The 18,787-nt window shown below is 37.7% G+C and overlaps 1 protein-coding gene across 2 annotated transcripts in view; it reads left to right on the plus strand.

The window, feature by feature from the left end:
• Positions 1 to 17,636, plus strand: part of LOC134668005 (molybdenum cofactor biosynthesis protein 1) — a 299,645-nt gene extending 282,009 nt beyond the window's left edge. The window contains exons 2-10 of one of the 2 annotated variants that reach the window (XM_063525441.1): positions 3,981 to 4,069; positions 4,837 to 4,966; positions 9,354 to 9,521; positions 10,220 to 10,465; positions 10,804 to 10,867; positions 11,240 to 11,378; positions 12,132 to 12,242; positions 12,910 to 13,030; positions 14,453 to 17,636. In XM_063525441.1, the coding sequence (XP_063381511.1) occupies positions 3,995 to 4,069; positions 4,837 to 4,966; positions 9,354 to 9,521; positions 10,220 to 10,465; positions 10,804 to 10,867; positions 11,240 to 11,378; positions 12,132 to 12,242; positions 12,910 to 13,030; positions 14,453 to 15,339 (1,941 nt within the window). In that variant the 5' untranslated portion in view covers positions 3,981 to 3,994 and the 3' untranslated portion in view covers positions 15,340 to 17,636. Of the gene's footprint in view, positions 1 to 3,980; positions 4,070 to 4,836; positions 4,967 to 9,353; positions 9,522 to 10,219; positions 10,466 to 10,803; positions 10,868 to 11,239; positions 11,379 to 12,131; positions 12,243 to 12,909; positions 13,031 to 14,383 lie in introns of both variants that reach the window. The other variant, XM_063525442.1, reaches the window with a different exon arrangement.
• The last annotated feature ends 1,151 nt before the right edge of the window (positions 17,637 to 18,787 follow it).

Raw genomic sequence — 18,787 nt, forward strand, 5'->3', positions numbered from 1 at the left:
GGCTCTGTTTGTTTTTTAAATAAAGTTTAAATGGTGTGTTCCTGAATAAAGCCATTTGGGAGCAATTTTTGAAATTTGAGCGCTCGGAATCAAAAGCGAGATAATTTTATACAATAAAAAATCGAAACACCGCACTATGTTAAGGCTCTACTGCCTACCTTTTTAACTGACTTTGCAATTAACAATTTATAAAACATTTATTATATATAATTTTTTTTACATATTTTTTTCGTGTCTGTTGTCGATTATTTTTTTCTATAACAGCGCCATCTAGAAGGGAACTAAAGAACTTGTGGATGCGTAACTAATCTAAGATGGCGTATCACTTTCACAAAGTTATTATAGATGTCGCTGATTTAACTATTGTCACGCCATCTCTCGACTGCTGCTAGAACTATTGGTTGTCACACTGGCAACACTGACGCAGACTGACATTTCGCAATTTTATTCCCGTTTCGGAACGCACCCCGCTTATGACGTTTTTCGCGGTCACCGGTCACAAACATCAGAAATAAGTTTTATTTAATTTATTTTATCCGATAATATTTGTCATATAGTGGTGATATCCACATGAATAATAACTTCGGTATAAATAACGTTTAAACAATGACCCACCAAAAACATAAATGTAAAAAAGGAGAGCCAAGTTCAATACAAAAATTATGCTTGGCTGTGGGGCTCGCCGCAAAAAGAATGGAGATCTAAATGAGTGCCACTGCCAAGTTCTATGCAAAATCCAAATATGTATTTATAGGAACAAAATAACATTATAAACAAGTATTAAACTCTATTTCTTTGCTTTATTGGATACCTATAACAATTGCTGTTATTTAACCTTTTGGCCGCCGGACCTAGTCCGCAAAGACGCTCACTCACACGCCAGAGCAAATTTTAAGTAAACAACTAATAAAAAGTTTAGGGATTGCAAATAGTGATATCGATATTTACAATATTATGGTAAAAATCTTTTTAATTTAGCTTTGTTCTTATCCTGTTTTAATTTCATTCCAAATTGCCAAAATTAAACATATGTTTTACACCCGAAAATGTTTAAAATATAGGGATTTAACATAAAAAACAACCACTAAACAATGTCGATTCAAGACGTGATATCGCCGCACTAGGCTGTACGAGAAGTCTTTTATACAAGACAACGGCGCCCATGGACTGCCCGCAATGCAGACCGACAAGGACTGTTTCCGCGCGGATCAAGTAATAATAGTCTCTAGGTCAACGGCGTAAGCGCTTGTCGGTACGTAAACTTTATTGGCGTAACGTTAAAGCTGCGCATCATGTGTCGATAAAGTCAATATACCGGAACTGTTTTAGTGAAAATTACACGTGGGTTGAATTTTTAATGAGTGAAGATATTATTCCGGAATTAGAATTTATCATTATAATTTCAGTTTGGTTTACATTAATCTATAGGTAAACTCTTATCAAAAAAACGTTCAACGACTTGTTACAAAAAAATTACACATTAACTTCAATGTTATAACAATAAAAGTAAAGTCTGATAAACAGGTATGTCTCTGTACCACACTTGTGCGAAGCGGTCGCTGCGGTGTATCCCTTCCCACTAAGCTATAAAATAACATCAATTATTTTTTTTATTTATCTCTTCTGCAATTAAATAGTCCACAATCTACAATGGCAAATTTACTTGTCTGGCTCTACTTTATAGAGCTAAAGAAGCTACCTGAACTTTAAATATAGTTATGCCTATCTGACTCTCGTTCTACGTATTCTAGTAAGTAGTTACCTACTATTCGTTGAAAAAAATTGGCGATTAACAAGTGTTCAAATACTTAGATAAAAACATATTTCTGACTTTATATTTCCTTTAAAAATTCCCATATCGAGTTAACATTCCCATCCCTAGCTGTCTTTTATACAAGACAACGGCGACGAGGAACATGAAAAATGTTGAAAATTGGAGCAATTTTTTTAAATGCCTTATTATAAAAGAAGGGATTTATATAGCGGCTTAAAAAGCAAATAAATGAAAAAACAAAGACCTTAAATATGAACACAAGTGTAAATGAAATTGCAATTGTTATTATTTTCACATTAACTCAGTGGTTGAATTTGTGTCTTGTATACAAGACGACGGCGCCAGCGTATCGTTCTATCGTTGTCTTCTATACCGGACAACGGCGGTCAAAGGGTTAAAAAAATGTGAGATCTTAAAGTAGGTTAGATTTGACTTGGCCAGTTTTCATTATATCAATAATTTTATATATATTGTAATTCTGATAAAACCTGGCCAAGCCAAATCTAACCTACTTTAAGATCTCACATTTTTTTAAATAACAGCAATTGTTATAGGTATCCAATAAAGCAAAGAAATAGAGTTTAATACTTGTTTATAATGTTATTTTGTTCCTATAAATACATATTTGGATTTTGCATAGAACTTGGCAGTGGCACTCATTTAGATCTCCATTCTTTTTGCGGCGAGCCCCACAGCCAAGCATAATTTTTGTATTGAACTTGGCTCTCCTTTTTTACATTTATGTTTTTGGTGGGATATCAATACTTTTTGTAAAGAAAACTAGGCAGGTATTGAGATTTAATGTTTTTTCTTGTGTTTCCGCTGTATGGTTTTTACTTCTGTTCTTTGTATAATTATGTGGTACCGCGCGCCGCCGACGACACACCGTTGGCCGGTTGTTTAGAGCGTATTAAAAGTTTTTTGTATGGGGACACCACTTATTTTTTGACTTTATTTTAATATAGCAAGTATAATAATACATATATTGGGGTAGTTTCAAATATCTGCTTGTAGCGGTTCCAACGCTACAATAAAAAAATATTTTTGTGTATGGGGACCCCCCCTATTTTTTAACATTTTTTATATTTTTAGATTTTTTCCTACGCTTTCACACAATAACCGAGCTGGATTCCAAATTTCATCCTTCTAGGTCATCTGGAAGTAGGTTAGGTTTAGGTACTTATATGTCAGTCCCAATAAAAAGTGGTTTTTTTGTATGGGGACCCGCCCTATTTTTTAACTTTATTTTATTTTTAGATTTTTTCCTACGGTTACACACAATAACCAAGCTGGATTCCAAATTTCATCCTTCTAGGTCATCTGGAAGTAGGTTAGGTTTAGGTACTTATATCAGTCCCAATAAAAAATGGTTTTTTTGTATGGGGACCCCCCCTATTTTTAAACTTTATTTTATTTTTAGATTTTTTCCTACGGTTACACACAATAACCGAGCTGGATTCCAAATTTTATCCTTCTAGGTCATCTGGAAGTAGGTTAGGTTTAGGTACTTATATGTCAGTCCCAATAAAAAGTGTTTTTTTTGTATGGGGACCCCCCCTATTTTTTAACTTTATTTTATTTTTAGATTTTTTCCTACGGTTACACACAATAACCAAGCTGGATTCCAAATTTCATCCTTCTAGGTCATCTGGAAGTAGGTTAGGTTTAGGTACTATAAGTCATAAGTCAGTCTTAAAATTTACGACTTTTTGACCTTCATACCTTTATAACCGTTTGAGCTAGCTTCATGAAATTTGGGCTTCTAGATATCCTTATGGATATAATTAAACACACGTAGTTTTATGTGTTTACGTCAAAGATGTTTTGAGTTATAGAAGGGTCAAAAGTGGCACCAAGTGGTTCGTGTAATATTACACTCGGCGCTGGCTAGCCAGTTCCTTTGCTTGAACTTGGCTTGACACGCTGCCGCGTGTCTAGATCAAGTTACATCGCCGTGAAGTAATTATTTCGAAATAAATTAATAAAAAAGCTGTCAAAGGTATGCAGTTTTACGTATGAAAAAACTTCTAAACCTGTTTATTTACAGCAGTTTTTTTGTGTAAATACTTGAACAGCCGATTCTCTTGTTACTATCGCGTGAGCGGGCAAGAGGTCAAGTCGTTATCATCCGTGCAGTGTGTTGTGAAAGCAAATTTGCTTGTATAGTTTGCTTAGTTTATTGTGGTTTAAATAGTGCGTATTGCAGTCTTGCAGTTGCCGATGGCGGGAGCCATGCTACAAGGAAGGATAAGCAGGGTGTTGAACCTTGGACGCCGGTTGTGCAGCGATGCAAGTGTAAGTTAAATATGAAGCTTATCTGGTGGTATGTAAATGGATTCAGGTGTCTATTTGTTCTAAGTAAACAAGCAGATTGAATGACACGTACTTATTATGAAGGCGACGATAAAAAAAAATTTAGATATACATAGAAGTTTTGTTGTTATTATAGGTGACCAATAAGAGCAGTGAGCTTTTTTTTTAAATTATGATATAGAAAACCAGTTCATTATAAACAAAAAATAACCATTTTAATTTGATTGAAAAAGGTTGTACTTATCTCCCATTATGTTTGAATATTATCATTTAATTGTAATGGGCCAATTAGATCCACCGGGCTGACAGTTTAATGATCAAATTAGAAATTAGTGTACCTTTGCTAGTTTTCTAATTAGGACTTGAATGTGTATTTATAGTTTGGTATTTGATGTTGAATTTGAAGTTTTGTAAATAAGAAATCTCTATGAAAGTTCAACACTGCCCAATTACTCTGGCCCAATCTAATTAGATGTATTCCATCCATCCATTTCAGCCTATATATGTCCCACTGCTGAGCACAGGCCTCCTCTCATGCGCGAGAGAGGCATGAGGAGATTAGATGTATTATCTTCTAAATATATATATATAATGATGATAAATATAAATATTTTGTTGATATTCAAAAATCTTACAATCTAGTTACAAAATTACAGTTAATGTTGTGTACAAATGTAATAATTATCTATGTATAAACAAATTAAATAGTTCTTTATGCCTCCTCAACAATATGTTTTTAATTGTAACAGGTACCAGAACTCCAAACACACAATGCAGTCACATCAGTGCCGGAGTGGGCCAGAGCACCGCTGGAAGACTTGCATGGAAGGCGGCATGATTATGTCAGGATATCACTCACAGAGCGCTGTAACCTGAGATGTGAGTGACCCTTTCTGTTTTGGATAGCTCTTATATGTGGCCATTTTGTTGAGTGCCGGTGTGGGCCCCATCTTCTTCTTCTTCTTTATTAGGGGCTATATAAGGCTCCAAAGCCTATGTATCACTGCGACCATTCCTGATCTATTGTGATCGCCACCTACTACAACTCTTGATCCAACCCTGCAACTTCAAACAGCTGCAGGATCCTTTTGGTCTCGAGAGACTTTACCTCCTCCAAGCGCAATATGTGTCCGCCCAAGATTAGGTCACGAGCATGCATTAGGCAAGGGCACCATTACGTCTGGAATTTTTACATGGGAGGTCAAAGGTATGGCAACATTGCTGGGAAAGATGGCACCATACCTTTGGTCTCCGCTCGTGTAGATCGTGATACTCTTTGACATTTAACAAATTTAACACATATCAGTGAAAGAACAAGGATCAAAGTCAAATGGCGTTCTTAAAGTTATGGCAGTCAGGCGAAAGATGGCAGTAAATTTACTGTGGCTACAAAAATTGGTAAAGAGTCTTCAATTCTTCATTAAAGACTCAAATTGCATGTATAGCCTATTCACTTATATAACAGTAATAATAAGGCCATCCTTATTATTGCAATTGCCATAAGGAATGCATTGTATCACATAACAAGCGACCAAGGCCATAGGTATATGAGCTCTGGATAAAAATTGCAATCAATATGCAATTTGCACATGATGCTGAGAGTGGACTTTATGTAATGGTGTTAAGGTCTATTTTTGAGTGACTAATTGTAAGAGATATTATTTAAAGCCATAAGCTGTTCTTAAAGATAAAGGGTTAATGACGCGATTGACGCGTTATCAATTTGTATTACATGTAGATTAGGATATTAGCTGTTATAATATTACAGAAACAACCAAATCAATCAAATATTTAATCGGCATATGAACATTTTATTGTTCGATAATTGATTACCATATACTTAGACTAGCCATTGTCAAAGTGTGTTCCGCGGACCCCTAAGGCTCCGCAAAGCCTCTGTTGGGGCCCCGCAAAAATACTTGTAATAACAAGAAAAAACTAGCTCTTCTATAGGTATATCTGATCTACAGTGAAGTACGAAAATGTATAATTAGGGGCTCTGTCAATAATTTCACTTTGCAAAAGGGCGGCATTACCTAACAAGTTTGACACCGCTGACGATAGACTTAACAGGCTATATATAATTGATAGAATCATCAGACTTACAGATTAAGGAATGAACCTGAAACCTTTTTTCTGTAATGCTCCCTCTCCCTGTGTGTAAGTAAGGCAAAATCGGGTCTCTTCTTCCTCGCGTTATCCCGGCATTTTGCCACGGCTCATAGGAGCCTGGGGTCCGCTTGGCAACTATCCCAAGAATTTGCGTAGGCACTAGTTTTTACGAAAGCGACTGCCATCTCGCTGCCCCAATATTACAGAGTTCTATGTTTCACTTTTATCGAACTGAAATTTGAACATTGTCATAGTGACATTAAATTGAATTTAAACTATCTTGAAAATGTAACATAGACCCCTGTAATATTGGGATAGCGATCTGACCTTCCAACCGAGGGGGTAAGCTTAGGCCTCATTGGGATTAGTCCGTATTCTGGCAAATAAACATTTCTATTTCTAAGGCAAGAATCGTGTATTCCTCAGGAATTCATTTTTCTTACACATACAAATCGATAATTAAATTAAGTACTTACATAAATTTTCTAAGTTTAAGTGGATTATTCACAAGGCGCTTTGAGATCGTCACATGCATAAGTAGCGGATGCACGCGCCACTGCACTTGCTGATTGTTTTTAACTTCCTATCATTTACTTACGAAGACAACATGTAACGATGATTTGAACTTTATTGCATTGAAATAGAGTCTAATGATAGCAGTATAGGTTTTTTGTATGTTGTATAATTTTCGTAATCAGTTGTTGCTACGGTATGGCCTCAGTCAATTTAAAAGTAAAGAAGAACTGGTAATTTTGGCGCCACACTACACTAAGGTGGTGTTATATTACTAAGGTGGTATCTGTCTATATTTGTATAGCAGGAATGCGAAACTCCTCATTTGATATTTGCCAGTCGCTTTTCGGTGAAGGAAAACATCGTGAGGAAACCGGACTAATCCCAATAAGGCCTACTTTTCCCTCTGGGTTGGAAGGTCAGATGGCAGCCGCTTTCGTAAAAACTAGTGCCTACGTCAAATCATGGGATTAGTTGTCAAGCGGACCCCAGGCTCCCATGAGCCGTGGCAAAATGCCGGGATAACGCCAGGAAGAAGAAGGAAGGAGTGCGAAACTCTTCCCTTCGGACAATCTCGGCTCCGTTCGGCTTAGCATTGCTCCGAGCAATTATTAGGGTTGACACAACTTGACGTCCCTTTGCGTGCACGACCACAGATAAGATAATGGCTTGAATTTTGACAACCCTAAATATCCGAAAGGGATAGGCCATACATTAGAAAGGGACAGCATGAGTCGACCCTGAACCGCTGTCAAACTTCGGTTTTGTAGGAAGTTTCCTTTCTGTACGGTGGTACTATTATTTATTCTGTGCCATCCTATAGCCGCAGCTATGCGGGAAAGTATAGTGACGTAATATTACACGAGATTTAATTTTATCAATGAAATAAATATCGTATTATCTATATACTCGTAACATCATAAATGACCCAGGTATATAGGCATATATTAATACAGCAGATTTCTAAGGCGTTCATTATAATAACTATTATGGGCCAGTTTAATTTTAATTACTTATTTACATGATAATGAAATGACATACTGTTACAATGTTACAAAACGACGAGTAGTGTATATATATATATATATGTACATATTTCGATTTTCGAACTCATCTTATCTCTGTATGGGTATCCAATCCAATACTATTTGTAGGCATTAAATACATACTTAATTCAAATTCAAAATGTTTTATTCGCAAATACAGTATAGTTCGTGTCATCGACGATGACGCGCGTATTTGTCAAATCTAATCTTTAATAACATGACAATACGAGTCAAGGCACGCGTCGTCGTGAATGACACGATCTATACATTATAAACTAGCTTGTAGTCAGGACAATTTGGTATTTTAGGTTTACTAACGAATGGCCCAAAAACGTTTCCCAAAGTATCACATCCCAAACTATGTTTCCCAAATTATCATTTCCCAAAAAAATGTTCGGCAAAACAACTTATCGCATATTTTCAGTTAGCAATAGTCTTTTTTGGCAAGTTATTGTTTAGCAAATAATTACTTGGACAAGTTTCATTTTACCAAATATTATTTAGTCAAATGTATCATTAAGTATAACTTACATGTCCCAAAATATTGCATGGCATACAATTTACATAGGTACCAATAGAGAGGAGGCTGCGGAATTTATTTGTCTGGTATTTAGCTGATCATTACATATATGTACATAGTAAAATGTAACGTCAAAAAAACATTCCTCAAAAATATGTAGTAAATTATCACTAAAATTAAAACTCCATTTTAATATAAAATGATAACCAAATTTGTTACATCTTGCTATTCTATTAAAGCAAATAACACCAAAGTAATAATTGTAACCCAAAAATTGTAAATAACTACCAATTTTTAAACCACATTTTAGTCTAAAATGACATGCAATTTTTTTTACATCTCGTTATTCTATTAAATTAATTAATCCACTTCGATGACCTTTTTCTAGTACACAGTATTTCGTTTCTGTATGGACGGCAGTTCTAACCTAACCCACTTTTCTAATAGCATTTCGATTTTGTGAGGGTCACAGTTCTACTAACCTAACCCACTTTTCTGATAGTGGTTCCGTTTTGTGAGGATCGCAGTTCAAACCTAACCCAACCCACCCAAATTACGTAGAATTTAACGTACCTATATTAACATAACAAAAATTACTTTAAATAGATATGCTTATTTGTCAAATTTGCGAAGTGACAATTTTGACCAAACATCTTTTTGGAATATAATCATCAACTGAAAAATAATAAATAATTATAATTATAATTTAATTTGTTCAAATACTTCATTGTAATATAATCATCATTCTCTTGCCCTTGTTCCATTCACTTGGGGTCGGCGCAGCATGTCTTTTTGGAATATAATATTAGACAATAAAAAACGTTTGCTAAATAAATTTTTGTCCTAATAACATTTGACAAAGTAAAATCATGCCAAATGATAATTTGACCAAATAAATTATATGCGAAGTGTAACTTTGCTAAAGGTTTCTTTGGGAAATGAAACTATTGCGATAAGTTTGTTGGGAAGTGAAATTTGGCGAAATGTATTTGGCCCAAACGAAAGTACACCGGTATTTTATCATAATTTTTACTTTTTGACGTATTTTTATAACGATGATTCCATTATTTGTCAGGTCAATACTGCATGCCAGCCGAAGGTGCGCCGCTCTCAGCGCGCGACAAGTTACTCACACGCGATGAGCTGACGCGGACAGTCCGTGTTTTAGCCGCGATGGGTGTCCGCAAACTCAGACTAACGGGTGGCGAACCTACGTTGCGTGCTGATCTACATCTTATCATAGGTATGGCCCTGATCTACTCTCTCTCTCTCTCTCTCTCTATCTCTCTCTCTCTCTCTTGTTATGTCAATACTATTTCAAATTGCGTGCGAGTTTCAAACCGGAGACTATGAAGTCAAAACCCAGCCTGGTGGCAATGACTCTCTTAGAACTTTTTATGTACTCCGGACTCTTTCTCTCTCTCGCTTCCTAGCTATCCATCCCACATGGTGGCGGGGTCAGCTTTCCTGCTTGACCTTCTCCACTTCGCCCTGACCACGACATCGTCCTCGGATAACTCGTACTCACTCATGGTCTGCCCCTAGATCTTTGACCTGGGATGGAAAATTGTAGTGCCAAATTTCCTACGTAGGCAGAAGGCCTTCTTTTTACCGACTACTAAGCGTCACTTGCACCATCCTACTAACCCAGGGTTAAGCGGTTAAACCGTTAATCCAGTGTCAAATTGTACTGGTAACCATGGTAACTCCAGGTTTAACCGGTTAACCCCGGATTAGTGGAATGGTGCAAGTGGTCCTAATAGTACTAATCCTAATAAGGCATAGTTTTAAAGGCCGGATGGCAGTTCCTTTCGTAAACACTCCCTTTTAATTTTTAACTGGCAATTTAGGATATTCCTAATAAGAGGAAGATATATAAAGTATCACAGAGACAAAAGGTCATACATACTTGCAAATCATTAACTATTTCCAAATTTGCAGAGGAACTCAACAACATCGAAGGCATCACAAGCGTATCAATGACGACCAACGGCCTAGTGTTAACCCGTCGGCTGCCCACCTACGCTCGGGCCGGTCTCGCTGCCCTCAATATATCTTTAGACTCGCTGCATAATGAGCGATATGAGAAAATGGCGAGAAGACCGGGCCTTAAGAAAGTGTTGGCTGGTATAGACTTGGCACTGCAGTTGGGGTTTCCTGTGAAAATCAACGTTGTGCTTATGAAAGGTGAGTATACTATTTGCCTTTGTAGATCCTACTCGTAGCGACATCTATCGGGCGGAGTTATGAACGTATAATTGTAGCGACATCTATCTGCGATGTTAAAAACTACATTTATGCTCGGACAGGACTCGCAGCCTTCTCGCAGCATTCAATACTTCAACATGAGCAATATGAGAAAATGGCAATATAAAAGCGATAGTACATTTACAAACTCGTAGCGACATCTATTTCTCGGATTGAGAAACTTGTAAATGTAGTTCCATCTATGTGCAATGTTGGAAACTATATACTCGTATCATCTGTTTCTAGTATCATATAATCATGTACTTTCAATCTTGCAGGATTCAATGACGATGAAATTATGGACTTTGTGGAATACACAAAAGATCGCCCCGTTGAAGTTAGGTTGGTACCTTTTTACAAGCTTTATTTAACTTGCCCTGTTGGTATATATGTATTTGTATGTATTATGTATGTATGTTAGTGTGGGTCAAATCTTGGAAGCTAAAGACCCCATTTCCGATTGAGCTGAAGTTTTGCATAATACATATGTAAATTTGATGACAATGCAATATTATGATGACATGGAGCTGATCTGATGATGGAGACAGGAGGTGGCAATAGGAACTCTGTGATAAAACAACGCAACCTAATTATGTTTAGGGTTTTTAGAATTGTCTCGATGAGTATTAGTTGCCTGTGGATAGAGAAGTACAGTCAGCGATAAAATATTGTACCAAAAATGTTTTTTTTGCCAAAAACTTATTTTTCTTACAGGTTCATCGAATTCATGCCTTTCTCTGGCAATAGTTGGGACGACTCAAAACTAGTTCCGTACCGGACAGCATTAAGGACTATTGTGGAAAGACATCCAGAGCTGCAGGGGTGCACGCCGCGACCAAATGACACTGCAAGGGTAATGTCATTGTCACTTATTATTATACAGGGTGGCTAAAAAATAACTGCATTCCCGTTGCCAAGGTGGTTTTGGGATTATACTGAGCAAATTTTAATATGGGACCAATACTTTAATTGCGAAAAAAAATTTTACCCTCTAGAAAATGGACCAGCTAAAATGTATGAAACAGCAAATGTAGTTTTTTCACGTGATGCGTTTGTCCCATAGTAAAAGTTGCTCAGTTTTACACAGTTCGCAAAGGCTCGTACAAGCTTTATTGCGATAATCGATCGAGAATCGATCAATTGAATTGGTTGTACGTTGACAGCAGCCAATCTTAAATGCGAGTTCTTGCACCATTTGCCCAAGCCCTTAAGGCCTGTGCACACCGGTTGTATGTGCGTTGTAATATACAGACCCTTATGAAAGACGGCACACCGCTTGCGTGGCGTATGCGTGCACGGCTCGAACATTTCAGCGCACGCGTCTCTGCCCACGCAGCCGGTGTGCTCTCTCGTTGGTCCTTCGAGCCGGATACTTGACTCACTATTGTCAGGCGTTGAGCCACGCCTCCTCCGCGATTTCGGAGCTTTCCTACAGGTAGCTTAAAGTACATCCGTTCGACCCCAATTTTGGGGTTTGCCATAAGCCGCGCGTGGCACTGTCGCCCCCTAGCGGCCATATCTGTGCTGATCGTGACAGACGCGTTTTGTTAGAGAGTGAGTCTTCTGTACCTAGTACTATTATTTATTCTGTGCTATTGTTTGGCAGGTATGGCAAGTCCCGGGGTACGCGGGCCGCGTGGGATTCATCTCCTCAATGACGCAGCACTTCTGTTCCACGTGCAATCGACTCAGGATAACTGCCGATGGAAATCTTAAGGTATTTTTTTTTTGTTATTGTTTTTTTATAGGACATTTTTACACAAATTGACTAACATTTTTTTTATTTCTTTACATTGTTTTAAGTAAGACAAAATTAAGCTTAAGTAAATCTTAAAGTTTTTCCAGTCATTTAGAGGTCAGCTAAAGGGGGTTCGTTATTTCTGTTAAATTTTTTCTTAGTAACATTTTTGACCTGTATTGAAGTGTATTCTTTATCAACAATTGTTTTGTATTTAAGAAAACCTTAAGTTATTCCATAAAAGTTAAAAATAAATTATGGGATATGTACAAAAATTGTACATAGTTTGTTTTAACTCAACCTAACCAGTGACCGGCAGAAAAACCAGTAAACCGACACTTCAATTTTTATGCCTCCTCTCCCCTTTTTAGGGTTCCGTACCCACAGGGTCAAAACGGGACCCTATTACTAAGACTCCACTGTCCGTCGTCTGTCTGTCTGTCACCAAGCTGTATCTCATGGACCGTGATAACTAGACAGTTGAAATTTTCACAGATTATGTATTTCTGTTGCCGCTATAACAACAAATACTAAAAAGTACGGAACCCTCGGTGGGCGAGTCCGACTCGCACTTGTCCGGGTTTTTCAGTTGTTCTCAATTAATCGTCTGTGAAATAATGTTTTAAGAAGCCCGTGTTATTGACAGGTATGCCTGTTCGGCAACGCGGAGGTGTCTCTCCGCGATGCGATCCGAAGCGGCGCTGATGACGAAGAGTTAACGACGCTTATACGCGTCGCGCTTAAGAACAAGAAACCGCAACATGCTGGTAAGTTCCTTCATTCATGGCAAGTCATACTATTGCTATAACGTTCCATTTGGTCTTAATGGCGATTTACCCAAAGCAGAGATGGGCAAATTTCATTCGAATGACGAATAAAAATAACAAAATTTATCGCGAATGACAAATAAAAATGTCGGATGATTATTCTTATTCGAATAAATTATTCGGCGAATAATTTATTCGTCGAATGAATTGCCACGAATAATTTGTTTATTGAAATACCTTAGTAACTTATCACGCTTTAGAAATATTTGGCAAGTGTGATGTGCAATTCAAAAACTTGCAACTACTTAAATAGTTACTGATACGCTTTAAGATTCGCTCTGAAGCAAACAACTGGTAAGAAAAATTTCTCACTCTTTTATTATATAGCTATCTCTTTCTAGGTCAGGCTAGAAAGTTACTAACTTTGTATGTGAGTAATTCAATCCTTTGTTTATTATACTACCTGGGCTTATCCTTTAACCCTTAACAATCTTTAACTTCAGAACAAACAAACAGTAAAAACAAGTCATATGAAACGTGTTATTATTCGTGTTGTTTATTTGAATAGAATAAGCCAAAAAACTTAAATATTTTTCGTGGATTTATTCGAATGAAATAACGAATAAATCATTCGTCATTTGAAAAGTGGTCGAATGATTCATCCGCGGATGAATTATTCGCGAATGAATTATCCGCGAATAAATCATTCGCGAATAAAAAAAATCTTGAATTATTGTTTATTCGAATGATTATTCAGATAAAAGTTTATTCGAATGATGCCCATCTCTGACCCAAAGCTGACATGTTATTGAGTAAAGATAATCAAAGTATTCCAATCTGCACGTGCGCATCATACTAACTCACGTAGAAGGACAGTCCTCATACTGTTTCTCTTGTCCCGAGCAAAAAACCTGTTAAGGTGCAGGGGGGCCATTTCGACTGCTGGATAATTTCAACTGATCGAAATATCTTCCATGTTTTACACTATTAACTAGAGACTAGAGTGTCATATATGTACAGATAGCGAAAAAGATGTGTTGTGTGTGGCTCTAGTTAATAATGTAAAACGATTAGTTGGAATTATCCCGCAGTTGAAATTGCCCCCCTGCACCTAACTCTTACCCAATCTGACTTTAAATAATACATTTAGGCGGCCATTCTCAGAAACTATGCCTAATAATAAGTACCTTCCCTTTTTTCGCTACTTTTTACATAGCAATTAGAAGTTAGAAAACAGACATGTTATCTGAGAATAGCCGTTGGCCTAAAAAACACATCAACAGAAGCATTTCACCTCATCACCCCCGCCGCACTACTTCTATGGGCGCGATGCTATTCTGTTGACGTTTTTAGGCATGCAGAATCTGGCGCATATGGAAAACCGGCCCATGGTTCTGATCGGGGGGTAATTCATCTTCACAGCGAAGCGGGCAACGGGGCCTACGGAGACCATCGACCAGGGGATCCAAAGCTTGTCAAGATACTTAGATGATGCTAAAGGCACGCCTCGGTTTGTAAACCTTCCATTAAAAATTAAAGTTTCTGATCAGAGCGTCCAAATAATTAGAAATCAGGCTATGGATATCGAAAGTCTACAGGACATCCTAAACTCAAGTCTTCCATTTACAATCAAAATTCCTGATCAAAGCGTCCGAGGAATCAGCTCTAAGTTTTCCTATCTACACTTGGCAATGCCAGGCCTTGGGTTAAAAGGAAATTTTCAACATATCCGTTTGTATAGTACCAGCCCGTTTTCACATTTAGACTCGTCAGGGCGAGCGCGAATGGTAGATGTGAGCAGAAAGAGAATCACAGACAGAACAGCAATCGCCGAATGCCGGCTTAATGTTAGCGCTGAATTAATAAGGCTTTTAAAAGATGGCGCGTTACCTAAAGGTGACGCTTTAGGCGTGGCTAGAGTCGCTGGTGTTTTAGCTGCCAAGCGAACTTCAGAGCTTATCCCCTTATGTCATCCACTTCCACTAGACTGCGTCCTTGTCTCTTTAGAACTGCCAGAAAAGGATGACGATAATACAGTCTATATTTCTTGTGAGGTTCGCGTCACAGCTAAAACTGGTGCTGAAATGGAAGCATTATCAGGCTGTTCAGGGGCCGCTTTAGCTTTATATGATATGTGCAAAGCCGTGGACAAAGAAATGGTGATATCTGATCTTAAAGTCGTCCGTAAGACGGGGGGTAAGAGCGACTACCCCCCTCCGAAGTTATCCCCTTCACCCCCCGTGGAGACGACCAAGCCAGTTGACTGGCCGAAGGAAACCTTTGCTCCTATTAATGTTGTTTACTTGTGATCGAGTTGTGATATGCAAAGGGTGCTTAAGTACCTACCTGTAGGTTAGTTTTTTTTAATATCAAGTTATTGTTAAGTCAGAGGGCATACCGCGAAGCACGTTCGACGTGTTGCCTCCCTGTCACACTTACGTACGAATTAATAAGTGGAACAGAGGGGCAATACGTCGAACCTGGTTCGCGGTAGGCCCTCAGGAACGGATAAAGACAAGTTTAGTTATAATACGATGTTACGTCAAACGAACATCAACGGTGAATTGTTTAAAATTATAAGTCATAGAAATTATATATTATCTGTTTTATATACTTTGCATACCATATGCATAGTTTTTTTCATCTTTAACATAATATACGATGGCTCATCGCCTCTGAGCCCAAAAAATTGCATGAATAAAAATAGATGATCTAAGTTTGCCCTACAAAGGGTTAAAGTACATAATTCTAGGTATTTAGTACGACTACATAGGTATACCTAATACTTCCTATGGTATTTTTTTTTATATAAATCAATCATTTATTTACATACAATATACTTGTATATACAGTGGTACAACTAAACGAAATTAATAACTAGCTTAAATCTAAAATAGGCCCCTGAGGCATTGTACCAATGGTATTTATAATATTATGTTATTGTAATAATTTCTATACACAGCTAAGGACAAAACGTCAATATCATTGTCAACACCATGTTCCACAGTACAGTACATCGGTGGACCTTATTACAAAAGGTATAAGGTCCACCGATGTACAGCTTTTCCGTTCCCAAGTTAGCAGTTGAATAAACATACCATTTATTGTTATGTAGATTATGCCAATTGAATGATGAAACTAGACTGTAATGATATATTATTGATGTCATTAATGCCATAGTTATGAAGTATATTTCCAGTTCAGGTGTGGAGTAATAAATATGACTCAATCCACAGGATACAGTCAGCAAAAGTTGCTAAGCGGGCGAGGTGTTCAAAATTACGGACACACTCTTAACCCCCTTATTCATAAACGTTTACTAAAGTTAACAAGCCGATAATAATCGTTGGTCTCTTTCCATCATACCAATACGTCGGAAAGGGACAAACGATTATTATCGGCTTGTCAACTCTAGTAAACGTTTATGAATAAGGCGGTTATTCTCTTAACAATAAAGTCGCGTCAAGGTCATTTTGAACACCGCGCCCGCAAACAACTTCTGAGAGCTTACCGCGAACCACGTTCGACATGTTGCCTCTCTATCGCACTTGTAAATTTGTCCGTAAGGTTGACAGGGAGGCAACACTACGAACGTGGTTCACGGTAGGCCCTCTGCAGCTGACTGCACCATAAGGGCCACCCCACATTTAGCGTCTTTCGAGCGTCGGTGTCTACAACTCTATGGCCGCTGCTCGACGCAACTGCGCAGCGACGTCATTTTCCATAGCGCTGACCAGACGCCGACGCTCGAAAGACGCTAAATGTGGGGTGGCCCTTATAAACAAAGTGGATTTTAGAGATAATGCGCATGAACTGTAGAGGGCAGCACATATGAAATTAGAAAATTAATTGTAACTACTAATTGGTCTAATTGTGGTTGTCTGGAAGATCGTTTTTTTAGCGATAAGACTGCCTGTTGTTTACCTCTACTTCTGTTGCTGTTTTCTTTCTGTATTGTTTTTTTATTGAGAATGTGCAATAAAAGAGTAGGTTTTCGTATTGTTTTTCAAAACGTAGCCATGAAAAGAATTAAAATGTATTAAGTATGATCTAATAATTGATAACTCCAAACTATTACGTAAAATGGAGATAAAAAGTAGTTCGTGCAAGTACAGTCGCCATCAGATATATCGGAGCGGCCAAGGTGTTCACAATATCTGAACATGCACTCTAACGCCTTGACAATAGAGGCGTGCTCAGATATTTGTGAGCACCTTGGCCGCTCCGATATATATAATGGCGACTGTAAAACTTATAAACGTTGTATATTTAGATTAATAACTCTTCGATAACTTGTAATGTTATGTTGTATAATATAATACGTAAATTAACGTAACAGGTAAATACTGGTCGTTGTATCTACGAATGTTTAAAATTATAATATCCATATAATCATGTTGAAAGTTATAAAATAATTCAGATTTTTATTTTTGTATTGTTCTAAATTACCGCTAGTTTTTATTAAAACAGTAGGTTTAAGTCTTGAATATAAGTATTTACAGTACATAACATTAGTACATTTCAGAACATAGCTAAGCTACTTATGGTTGTTATAAAGTTTTTTTATACATATATTTTTTCAATATATCGATATTTTGAAGTTAAACCTTGTTTCATTTTATAGATTTTATCTTTATTTAACCTTTTGGACGCCAATGACCGATATATCCGCACCGCAGGTTCAACACCAAAGACCGATTAATCGGTCATAGACCACAAAGCAACATAGACCTACGTGCATATGCATAAAGTTCAATTTCAGTTTTGACACTTGGGTGACGTGGCGTCCGAGTGACAGCTTTTGTGTTTGACTATCGGCGCCGAAAATGTTAAAGTGTGTGAAAGGGCCATAAAAACCAATATCACGTCGAGTCTTTCACTGATATGATGATGAGTGTTCAGGATTATCCTTGTTCAGTCGTCGTAGAAACCCGCATGATAATAAGCGACATCTATTAACGGACAAAAATAAGCTTCTTTTTTTACAATAGGTAGATGTCGCTATCATCGGAGCGCTGGTGGCCTAGCGGTAAGAGCGTGCGACTTGCAATCTGGAGGTCGCGGGTCAAACCCCGGCTCGTACCAATGAGTTTTTCGGAACTTATGTACGAAATATCATTTGATATTTACCAGTCGCACCTGCTTAGGTATTATAGGCGTCAATTGTTAGTTTCCGATTTAGGTCACAAGGTGGCAGATCCTCCAATACGTTCCTTATTTATTGCTCTTGTAAAATCACACTTGATGAGGAAATTACTTATTGGGTTCCAAAAACCTTCAGTACCTATTCTGCTGGCTGTTAGGTATTTCCTAGCACTCCCTAGTACGCCCTATTAGTTAATAATTCTTTCTGATAGGCCATTATGAGGCTTTCATTTTGAACGTTAGCATGCAGTGCGAAATGCACCTAGATATTATTCCAATAGTTTAAAATATGGTGTTCTTGAAATGACTAAAGGCGTACAGATCGTAAAATCAGTCCTTCTTTTCCCGGTTCTAAAGATGTAGCCCTGCAAAGTCGGTCCCATTACTAATAAGTGTTCCGTAAACAAAGTTTTGTACGGAACACTAAAAAGGCAGTGTCGTCCTGCAGAACTTCTCACAAGTCGCACCGTGCTAGCCAGTGTGCGTCGAAGCTGAAATACATACAATAAAACGCACAGGCAAGCAATGTGTGCAAAAAAATCCTCACGTCGCTGTGACACCTGCATAAGGAACCCTAATACCTACATCGCCCTCGAAAAAAAAACTATCCAA

Source organism: Cydia fagiglandana, chromosome 10 (assembly GCF_963556715.1).
Source record: "Cydia fagiglandana chromosome 10, ilCydFagi1.1, whole genome shotgun sequence".
NCBI lineage: Eukaryota > Metazoa > Arthropoda > Insecta > Lepidoptera > Tortricidae > Cydia > Cydia fagiglandana.